General features: G+C 35.7%; 1 protein-coding gene across 1 annotated transcript; it reads right to left on the bottom strand.

The window, feature by feature from the left end:
- Nucleotides 1-3,539: 3,539 nt before the first annotated feature.
- On the bottom strand, nt 3,540-12,096 carry LOC123920021 (DDT domain-containing protein PTM-like). Its single transcript, XM_045972101.1, has 10 exons — nt 11,923-12,096; nt 10,875-11,690; nt 10,104-10,745; nt 8,668-9,883; nt 7,351-7,633; nt 6,795-6,919; nt 6,226-6,680; nt 6,101-6,129; nt 5,330-5,884; nt 3,540-5,243 (listed from the first exon to the last, which is right to left on the bottom strand). Exons 2-10 carry the CDS (start codon nt 11,675-11,677, stop codon nt 4,129-4,131), a joined length of 5,223 nt encoding a protein of 1,740 aa, XP_045828057.1. The 5' UTR covers nt 11,678-11,690; nt 11,923-12,096; the 3' UTR covers nt 3,540-4,128.
- Between the last annotated feature and the right edge of the window lie 285 nt (nt 12,097-12,381).

The following is a 12,381-nucleotide window of genomic DNA, read 5'->3' as shown; positions in this document are numbered from 1 at the left end:
TTTCCCTTTAAATAATAATTTTTGTTCCTTTGAAGTATATATTATAAAAATCCATTTTTAATTAATTTTCGTCATACACCCCCTCGAAGCCCAACATAATAACGAATGGTTCATGTATATATAAAGCATACTTGTCAAACATACAATTTAATTTTAAGTTTTATCAATCATAATCACAATATAAATAAAATTTCTTACATTAATTACACACACATATATATATATATCGATTTTTCTTTACAATAAAAAAATGATCGAATCCAATATCTCATGCATACTATCCAAATTTTTTTCAACTAAACTAACCCTAATTGCTTTATATGATTTTTTGCTTTTATGTAGCATGGTTTTGTAAAATGGTTATGTGATGTTTTACTTAATAACAATGGTTTCAATGTATAACATCTTGGCACTAATGCCCATATGAAACCATTTAACTAAAATAATGGTTTCAGTGTATAACGCTATGAAACCATTTAACTAGACTAATGGTTTCAGTGTATAACATCTTGAAACCAAATAACAAGACTAATGGTTTCAGTGTATAACGCTATGAAACCATTTAACTAGAATAATGGTTTCAGTGTATAACAGTATGAAACCATTTAACTAGACAAATGGTTTCAGTGTATAACATCTTGAAACCAATTAAAAGGACTAATGATTTCAATTTATAACATCTTGGCACTAATGCTCATATAAAACCATTTAACTATAATAATGGTTTCAGTGTATAACAGTATCAAACCATTTAACTAGACAAATGGTTTCAGTGTATAACATCTTGAAACCAATTAACTATAATAATGGTTTCGGTGTATAACGCCATAAAACCATTTAACTAGACTAATGGTTTCAGTGTATAACGGTATGAAACCATTTTTGCTGTGGAATGGTTTCAAAGAGTTGTTCTCCAAAATCATATTTAACCCTTAATAAAAATTGTGAAATAAATTTAAATTTTTAAGACAATATAAAACCGAAGAGAGTGAGGTATCCCCAACCGTTCCAAATAATTCAAAATACCCTAAATAAAATTTTGGGAAAATTTTATTAATATCTTATATTTATAAAAGCATATTTACCTCATTTAATTAACTAAAAATAGTTCCAGGTCTCAGAAAAATACCAAACTAGTCTCAAAATTCTCAGAAAATTATTTACTATTTTTATGTAAAAATAATAAAAAAATTTGGAGTATCCTTGGCACCGCACGCGCTCCCACGCGCCGCATGTGAGAGTGGGCGTGGACGCGCGTCACTGTTCATCATCTTCCTCACCCATTTTCTGCAGAAACGGGTCACGACGACCCGATTCGTTCTCCCTCAATAATCAACGAAACTCGACGTTCTTTATACCGTTTTGATTGTCGTTCGATTTTATGAATGTTTCCGGTATTAGTTTTCGAAATCGGTGATCGAATCGCATGTAAAATGTGACCGAAATTGAGCAAGCAAAAATAGAAAGTTCTTCAGTTATGATTATTACATGTGTAAAATCATCTGATGATTGTGAATGACTTATGCACCATACATAAGAAAAGACTTATGCATATTAACTTTTACCCCCTTTATAATATTCATAAAGAAAATGAGCACATTAACTTTATTCATAATTTTCTTAATATATGTGAAAATGACTAAAGGTAGAACAATGATTTGTAAATTAATTACCACTTGCACTGTCGATCGTTAATTTGTTTGTTAATTTTCTTCACATGCAGGATTTTCGGAAGGACAAAACTTACATGCATTTCCATACATGCATTTCTTACTTTTCCACTCATAAAGAGGTGGTTATTTGTGTTTTTTCATTTTGAAAAAATAAAAGAAAATTATTTTTTAATAAAAAAAACTACCTCTTTGTGAGAGGAAAAGTAAGAAATGCATGTATGGAAATGCATGTAAGTTTTGTCCTTTTCGGAAACAAGATAAGGTTGTTATACGGTTTTTCCGCACATACCAGAGAATACTAGCTCTATATTTAATGATGAAAAAATCTTTATGTTGTGTCCTAATGCATCTGAATTTGTGTTTTGGGATGGTTTTCATACCACTGAAGCTGCGAACAAGTTTTTAGCAGCTGAATTAATTGCTATGGCAACTCCATTATTGAATTAGTTTCCTAAAATTGTGATTATCTAAGCTATGGATAAATCACATGTCATGTATTTGTAATAACATATGTGGCGTGCAAACTATATGTGACATTTTTATATTGCAAACAATTTGCTACCCAACTTATATCGTTGGCTTAATCAGTAAAATGGTCCCTTAAAGATATTTTTAGTTTCAAATTGGTCCCTTAAAGAAAAAAATGTCCAAATAGGTCCCTTAAAGAAAAAAAAGTCCGAATAGGTCCCTTAAAGACATCTCTGTTAATCAGTTTGGTCCCTAAAAAGAGGTCTAAATAGGACCAAACTGATTAACAGAGATGTCTTTAAGGGACCTATTCAGACTTTTTTTTCTTTAAGGGACCTATTTGGACATTTTTTTCTTTAAGGGACCAATCTGAAACAAAAAATGTCTTTAAGGGACCATTTTACTAATTAAACCTATATTGTTTGATACTTGTACTTTTTAGGCAAAATTAAGTGTCATGTCACATTTTATATTAATTTATATATATATATATATATATATATATATATATATATATATATATATATATATATTTTTTTTTGGATAAAAAGAGGGCCGAAGCCCAGCAAAGGAATTAAACTACAATAAGTCTAGGGGTCGCTATCCCCATAACATCAGCTAATAACAAAGAACTCAGTTGAGCTGGACAATGCTCATTGATCATCAAAGTACCCTCTTGCTGACAACCAAAATTAGCCAGCGCATCCGCACACTTGTTTGCTTCACGATAGGAATGACAAATTTTGATCTCCCAGTCTAACTCAAGAAACCGACGTATTTGTTGAACTAATCTCCAACCCACCACACTTCCTTTACTTCCATTTTTTAAAGTATAAACAACAACCATGGAATCAACTCTCAATTCGACCTTTTTGAATCCACGCTCCCAAGCTAGCCTCAACCCTTCGTATACCCCCATAGCTCTGCTTCATACGCGCTACAATTCCCTAATTTTTTGGAAAAACCTCCACACCAATTACCTTGACATTCACGGATGAGACCATATTAATTTATATTTAAAAAATTCATATTTTAAATGAACTTTGCCTAGATGTACTAGTACCCAATGTAAATTGCGTATATAAATAAATGGTTTGTAGGAAAGTTCGCATATATAAATAAATTTATACTAATTTAGTTTTAATTGGAGAAAGTAGATTAACCGAGACCATACTCAGTAGATTGTATTTGAATTTCCAACGACTGAGTTACTAATTGACACTACAAAGAGCTTCTTGACCATATCCGGATGTGAACTATAATACCCAAAAAACATTTGATAATATTGACGAAGGACATCGATACAACAAGTGTCACACACTCGATGGTCGATGGAGTATGACAAATCAATAACAGGTAATTATAACAGTAATTACTAGTTACTTCTGAATCAAACTGTGATGCTAAAGCAGCTTCACTGTGAGTGAATATGAATGCAGTATAGAATTTCCTATTTCAATTGAGTGCAGCTTGTTCATTTTGCCCGGACTCAAAAAATTAGTATTCTATTCTGTACAAATAATTATAGTGCAAGATAAGCACCATACTTAGAAAAACCTGTTTATCTCTATGATCAGACAATTTGTGGATTGTAAAATGGAGAAAACAATCACATGTGAGGACAAGAGAATAAAATCAGCAGATAAACCATGATCCAATAGTATCAACCGAACCAACAACTGCAGACTGAAAACCATACCATACGATTTGTTGACAAAATTGGGTCCACTAGGCACCCAGGAAGAAACATATTCATATGAACAGGGCAGAAGCCAACAAACGTCTCGAAGTGGGGAAAATAAATTTGCCTCCAAATTCTACGGCTACTCGTCCATGGTGAGCTATCTGCGACCAATCCATACATCATTGATTGACTCAGCTCCGACAAATATCAATACAATATTCTTCTCAAGAACCCACCAGCTCTGCTAAAACAACTTCCAAAACTCAGCAGCACAAAAGCTCCACAGAATGACACACCAATAAGTTATTGCCAATCCCGGCAATTCATACACTTCCACTTTTCACCATCATAAACTGATTCAGGCCAAGGCATACAACTGCTGTGACACAAAACCCCACATGTCTCACAAAAACGATCAAGATCTGGTGCATTTTGTAAACATATATTGCAATAAATGTTCTCTTCAAATTCTCCAAAATCTCCAAATTCTCCAAATTCTTCAGGAACAGCGACACCAGAATCCTCAAAATCATATTTCAACAAATCCATAGACAAATCACTTCCATCAATCCGACCTCCATCAATCTGGCTTCCATCAATCTGGCCTCCATCAATCTGGATTCCATCAATCTGGCCTCCATCAATCTGGATTCCATCAATCTGGCCTCCATCAATCTGGCTTCCATCAATCTGGCCTCCATCAATCTGGATTCCATCAATCTGGCCTCCATCAATCTGGCTTCCATCAATCTGGCCTCCATCAATCTGGCCTTCATCAATCTGGCCTTCATCTGTGCATAGCAGTTCATTTGGATCGAAATAGAGATTAGGATTGTAATTGTTATTGTAATTGTAATCAAAAGATTGATCATTCCCAAACTCATAGTTGTTCGGCAGATTGCTGTCGAAAACAGCAGAGTCGTATTCTAAAGGTAGTTCCGAATCTGCAGGATTGGGCAGATAACCTGCTTCACTGTGTGTTGAAAAATCAGCATGTAAAGGAATTCCTGCAACAGAACCATCATCATCCCCCTCATGCTTAACATGCCTTCTAACTGGCAATTTCTGAGGCACTGGCACAGAGGCAGTGTTCCACTGAACATCCAAATCTAATTTATTAGATTCTGTAATGAGCTCAACATTTGAAAGAGAAAAAAGTAAAGGATCACTCTCCACAGGAAAGACAGGAGTAGCAGGTTCAGAATCTCTGATATCATTGAATGTTCCGGAATCAGAATTGCCTCCAGACTGTTCTTTCTTTGAAGCTCTTCTGCGTGATTTCTTAACTTCTGACGTAGGTTCTGGTTCAAAGTACGGACACACAGGTGATTTTATCCTGCGACACTTGCAACATTTGAAGCCCAACAAAGTCGAAATTTTGGATTCTTCAAGTTCAACAGCTTCAGCATGAAACCAATCTGTGAAAGCCAAATACAAATCAGATCAGTGTCAGCACTTAAAAAAAAATTATCAATCATTTATTATTTACAACAGAAAAACTTACTTTGGCATGTCTCGCAGCGGATATACATTAGATCTGACCTATATGCCTTTTTACATAACTTACAAACAGGAGATAGATCAGGCATGTTTGATCCTCCCTTTAAAAGTATGTTTTTTATCCTAAAATCATTGTTTTCTTCATTACTTTTCCTTTTCCATATAAGACCCCAACTAAAATTATTGTTGCGACGGTTGCTTGATTCCACCAAAGTGGAACCAGACGCAGCTTGTTTGGTATCAGGATGACATTTTTTTTTCCTGCTAGAACTCAAAGTTTGATCAGGACATTTACGCTTCGATCCTTTTGAAACTGAAACAGAATTAACTTGTTTCGTGTCAGAATGACCAGCCTTTGGCCTTGGTCCTTTGAAAATAGTCCCAGAGCTGTTTTCCTGTCCTTGTAAGATTAAAGGACTGGTTGGAGATTCATCACTAATTACGTTTGGAGCAAGTAACTTGGCACGGTGACATTGTTTGCATGTGGTCAAGCGCTCAACTTCCCCATTTGTAGAGAGTATAGAAACTGAACTTATGGAACAGTCCTCATGACAATAACCTAATTCCCATATAGAACAAAATATTAAAACAAGATACATTCATGAAAAGATACAGAATAAAATATATAATGTAACTGAATTCTAATTCTATAATATAGCAAATAATAGTTATCATTTCAGAAACTACATGAGATTTTCAAATCCAGATTGACTTAGAATGTAAGCAAAGCATGATATAGTAGGTGAGGATGATGGATCACGAATGAGGTACATACCTTGACATGCATTACACTTGTGAGCATTCCTGAAATCATGGTAGACAAAGATTATGGTCATGAAGAAAATAGGTGTAGAGAGGAATAACAGATTAATAAAGGAGTACCAAGTTAAGAGTAATTACCGAATTGAAATTCCCATCTGACATGAAGAACACGAGAATGCCAAGTTGTCTCTCTTGCAAGTGAGGTAAAAGAGTATGTCGTCGCAGGTACCTTTCAACCGCCTTCTGTTCAACTGAGATGCACCACTATAGTGCTCTTCACATGGAACCTTTTCATTACCTTCTTCATACTCTTTTATCAAATATAAAGGAATTCTAGTTTCAGAAAACCAATACTTTTCTTTTCCTTCTGAAATTTGCTCTTTTTCAATAACACTTTTCATCACCCTATTAGGAAGATGCTTTTGGCTACCAAAAGCTATTCCATAACAAATTTTTCCATTAACAAATTTTTTATCACAAATGTTCGCATTTCGGAAAGCAGAAGCTTCAGTCTCTTGACCTTTCCCATCCTGTATGTTCTGCTCTGGACGAATCAGATCACTCCATCTAAGATAAGAATCTAGGTATCTGACCTGATGCAAACAACAATCAAATACTATCAATTCACAGGGCTTGCGAGATCCAATAAACTTACTGCCAAACAAAATTCACTAATACAAGATATAAAACAAATAATTATAGGAAACCTGGAGTGCCAGCTGTGAGGCATTTCTACTCATTTGAACTGCGACTCTCCAAACAAGCTGTCTACTTCTTTTGGGAATTTCAGAGCCATCGGCATAGACAATACCCGAAATTTTCCTCGAACCACCTGTTACCCACAATAGATAATAAATTACCACCAATAAGAAAAAAATGACAAATACTTGTCTAGTGATATGCAGGGGAGACATATATTAAACAATTCAACAGACACTGTAGGCTCAGCTTAATTTGCTTAGAACCTTAATTATATCTAATTGGTCTGGAATAACACTCAAATATAATTGATAGTGAACACCTAATGTTAAGCTTGAAGGCTCATAACTAATTATAGATACATAATTTCACATTCAAAAAATAATAATTAAATTGCAAATATTTCTTATATTAAAATATAAAAAATAGATCATAATTGAAATCAAGCCAAACTGACTTTAGAGCTCAGTTTTACTTTTACAACCTCAAAAGTCATTTTAGTAAAGCTCAATTACACCTCTTCTGGTATACGTGGTTGAAATAAAAAAAAAATAATAAAAATACCTTGGCGAGCTGCTTTTCTGACCATGGATTTCGGCAAAGCTACATTCTGAAATATAAATTTGGTAACTTTGCCACCGCGCCACCACATGCCTTCCTGGGAACTATCATCTATAGCTTCATCAATCGATGATCTCTTTTTATTACGCCTCCCACTTGGTGCACGTTTCTGAGTTGTTCCTTGAGTAGATGTGGCACTTTGTATTATGGAAAACTCAACCAACCGATCATCCATCAGCTTAGCCCAGTCCCCACAAAAAGCAATGGTTCTAATGTTCTCCTCAAGCTGAAAATAAAAATTTATTAGCTGTTGAAAAATGAACTACCAATGTTGCTCGCATATCAAAAGCAAGATATTTCCAACACATGCATGCTATTCGACAAGGATTAAACTACACGTACAAAAACCCTAAAGCAATTTTAACAGAAAGCTGGATCAACTACTAAACAATATAAAATAACCAAGTTAACAGGAAACCCCAAAAGGTAGCAAATGACACCAAGTGTTTTCAATAGCAGAAAGAGATAATGAGCTGTAAAATGCCATTAATTCAAGAAAAAAAAAAAACAGAAAAGCAAAGTAGAGAAAGTCAGATTTAGTTCCATAATTGACATCACTTTATTTTCTTTCATAGGAAATGTCATTCAGCATCTTCTGGCTCATCTGACATGGCTTCAACATCAGAGTTTTAGTCTATAGCAGCTAATTACTTAGCTCTTGTTCAACATTTTCTTTCTTGTTATCTAGTTTCTTCGCTTCCTTTGCCAATACATCAAAAGACAGCAAATATCATCTCAAGAACAAAGATCAAATAAATTTCCCTCGGAACAAGCTTTGAAAACTTGATAATTCCACACAACTCACAGTTGTTATGCAAATTTGTTTCTATGTCAATATAAGAACCTGATGAAGCAATGCAAGTAGAAACAGTCTAGATATAAGCAATAGCAGACCTTTGGTTTTATTGTTTAGATTCTCAGTCGGAAAACAAAAAAAAAAAAAAGCTATACGTCTAAGAGTTCACCAAGCCACCAAAAAATGAAAGGCATGAGCATGAGTAGCAAATGCCAGCAGAAGGGATGTTGCCTCTCTAACATCTTATCTCACCCAAAAGCTTGGCTAGCTATTTTTGTAGGGATTATATAGAGCAGGTAGCACATTTTACACGGGAAACTTGAAATGTTCTAACTAACAAATGCAAAACTAACTAAAAGCCATCAATACCAACAAAGAATAAAATATATATTTAAAAAAAAAAAAACTAAGATATATCATATATTGAAAATAAATAAATATAATATAACTAAACATTTACTCACATTAAGTAGAAGTGGTTTGAGAGCACCAAGTGTTGTGGCCTGTTCCACTTGCTTACGCCAGTTGTTTCTATAGCTTGCATTTATGAAGGGCCCAACGACTAAACCATGTAAACATTTCTCCATATATAAAATGTAAGTTGCAATGGTGCTAGGAAAACTTCCATCTCCACTCCTTAAAGGAGAAAATTTAGCAAGGATTCTCATGGCACTTTTTGTGGCACTTATAAGAGCATGATTTAACATGCACCCTCTCTTGCTAGCAACATTGGCTTTACAGGAAAGGCACCAACCACACCTTTCTCTTGGAACCTCCACGGGCTTCTTTTCAGAACTTGGCCAAAAGAAACGTGATGCTGCTAGTGAGAATGCTTTTGCTTGCAAGTAAGTATAGGCAGATATCGTTTTTTTATTGCTGTCTGATGCATGACCTTCTGACTTAGACTCCTCTGAAGAAATCATGGCAAATTTGGCAGCTGCTGATGCGGAAAAGTCACCATGCATATAGCAGTTTATGTATGATGTGGGTTTATAGGAGAAACCAAAGTAACAAAAATCATCATTTACATTGCTTTCATACTTCCCAAAGCCTACTGGGGCATTTTCTTTGTTTAGCAAAGAAAAATTCAAAGGCAACCCCATATCATTTGCATGGCCGCAATGACTTAATTGACTTTTCACCAAAGAGCAATTAACAGCATCTACTGTAGTTGACATATTGACAGAGTTCTGCAAGTTCGTGTCCGACTGATGGCTAACAGAACCAGCTGAAGTTATTGCCTCTATCCTAGTTTCCGCAGCAATGTTATTAACCACAGTAAGGCCCTCTTCACTCCTAGCAATGCCATTGCTATGAAGAGCAGAACTTTGAGTGCTAACTTGCAAAGCATCAAGAGAAGGCACCCTATTATCATTGTGAATCAAACTCGCAGTGGTTGGAGAATTCTCTCCCTTGACCAAACTAACGGGTTTATGGTTGTCTTCACTTGGAGGAGGAAGTAAAGGGGCATAAAATTCTGTCTCATCCTTCATATTTGTTTCAGTTGAAGCAGGAAGAGGCAAGAAGTTTTCGGAAATATTCCAGTATTGTAGCACTGCCATGCAAATACCATAGTACATTGGCCTATGCAGCGTGGATTCATAAAGCAGTTGGACAACTTTAGGAATGTCCTTCTGATTGTAATATCTAAGACAAACTTCATTGTTGCCAATGTTCAGCCTGAAACAATCCATGTAAAAAGATTAAACTTAAAAAATTCAAGTGAACATATCGTGAGAGTGATAGTCTATGAAAAAGAAAGATTGAGCACAAATGCAATTCTAAGGTAAGAACATGAAATTGAAGTTCAATTTTCATTAACTAGAAAAACAGCACAAATATTGATCCTAGCATAACAAATGAAAGGGTAAAATTAACACTGGAAAGATGTTGAACATACACAAGCAAGTGGTCGCATGTACCCATGAAGAGCTGCCCATACAAATCCTTTCCAAATATTTCAGCCCCTCTAAGTGAGGTTCCCTTTGCAATTGTGGGCCCAGTCATATTGATTTTGCATTCTGGACAATACCATGGCCCTTCTGGTATAAAACTTTTCATCACACCAATACACCTTGAATGGTAAGAAGAGGGACACCCATCACAACAAAGAAGGGTTCCATCCATACCACAGAGGCGACATTCATCTCCATTTCTATCAAAATCCCCATCCTCGGTGCTTTCTGAAACCAATTTGATAGCTTCTTTATCCTCACAAAAAGAGGTCCTGGTATATCTTGGATGAACTTTTCTCGGTCCCATTTCTGCAGGAAGGATATCTTCTGCATCATAATCCACACCGACCTCTGATTCCTTTCGCATGTTCATTTCAGTTTTTAGCTCCTCAGATTCCAAAACATCGTCACAAAGAATTTGCAGTATCATTAACTTCCTACTTACAGGCAACAAATAATAGTCAGTACTAAAAACCTCATCATAAAATCCCTTCCATTCGGGTCCTTTGGTGTATCCTTTAACCACCAAATACAAAACCACAAAAACAGACCAAGTCAACGTATCAAGCAAGTTCCAATCGTTGCACCTGTAATAAATACATCAAAATTAATATCTTTTCAAAACATACATGATACTACACATTAGAATAATAATTTCATAAACGAGAAGCACAAAAATTTTGCAAATTAAAAAGTAGGTATTAACATATACGTACCGAAGGCAATGCGATGCAAGCTCAGATCCCTCAGCTGACAGTGTCTCAAGATTATGCCTTAACACCCGCATTAGGGAAAAATGAATGGCATCAAATAACGTGTTGGAGACTTGAGAATTCAGAGCACCAACAAATTCATCCAAAGTAAAGGGATGAAGAAATAATTGAGTGCTGAAGGATCTCAAGAATCCGTAGATAGAGAAAAGATGGGAGACACTTGGCTCCGGCACACCAATAGTTCCCGATGATGACGGCAACTGTAATGGTGGCGGCAAAGGCAGTGTCTCGACATCAGAAACAGACTCGCTTGCCACATCAGCGTCTGCTCCATCATCTTCATCATCATCATTCTCCAATGATGGCCCGCCATTCAATTCACCAGAAGAAGCTACACCAACTGCAGATTCCTCTTTGCCAGCAGCTTTAACTGAATCCTTTTCAGTTACGTCCGCAACCTTGGCGCTATTCCTCGCCACTAACTTCTCTAATTTGGTCCTCCTCTTAACCAAACCAGCATCAAAAGCATCGTCGCCAATAAGTATGGGACGGATTTCTACACTCTCTAAATCTTCAAAATCGCCATCTTCATAATTCACTCTATACAATCCACTGTCATAGTAGACAACTTTCCCCAGAAAAATCCCATTTTCTGGGAACTCCTTCAGCACGTATCTGCCAACCAATGCTATTGGTTTGGCCTCCAACGGAGGCCGTTTGGCATCAGCAACCGATTTTACGTCCTTTTCGTCCTCCTTTCTTCGTTTCTTAGGACGACCTCTCGATCTACCATTAGTTTTTTCCATATTATCCTAAAATCTAACACGCAGAAAGAGACAGAACCTCAGAAATTTGCTAAAAAACTAGAAACTTTTTTTCCGCGAAAATGTTAGGGTTTACTCAGATCCTACAAAGGATTCGATATACGGCAAATATAAATCACCAATTCGAGTTCAAATTGAAAAATTAGGATCAAACTGAACACGAATCGATGAAATTGAACTCAAAATCGATTACAAAATCGAAGGAAAAGGAATTGAAAAAACGGTACCAGATTAGTGTACGAAGAGCAGAATCGATGACGATGAAATTTTTGCTTCAACGGAATCGAAGCGCTGAAAGGAACGGGTTGAAGAAGAAATGGAAGAGATAACCCTAGTGGCAGAAAATGCAGAGAGAACAACGAGCGACTCAGTGAACGAGTTATAATGTTCATCGTTATGTATTTATAGTGCAAATTTTCTACTCTTATTATTTTTTTTATTAATTTAATATTACGAGCGCCAGTGTCATCGTTTTCCGACTCATCGTGAGTTTGTTGCGTCACCCGGTCCGAGTCAAGCCCTTCACTCGTTGTCTTCAAGTTAAGTGAGAGTAATGTGTAACAAATGCGGCAATAGAATTTAAAATTTTAAAAATTTAGAGGTTAAGGATCTATTGAGTAATGGAGTTTTGTGGAGTATAACGGGATTATTGTATATTTATTATATATATTCATTAATTTTACATT

Source organism: Trifolium pratense, linkage group LG4 (assembly GCF_020283565.1).
Source record: "Trifolium pratense cultivar HEN17-A07 linkage group LG4, ARS_RC_1.1, whole genome shotgun sequence".
Classification (NCBI taxonomy): Eukaryota; Viridiplantae; Streptophyta; class Magnoliopsida; order Fabales; family Fabaceae; genus Trifolium; species Trifolium pratense.
This window is presented reverse-complemented; position numbering and strand designations above follow the sequence as displayed.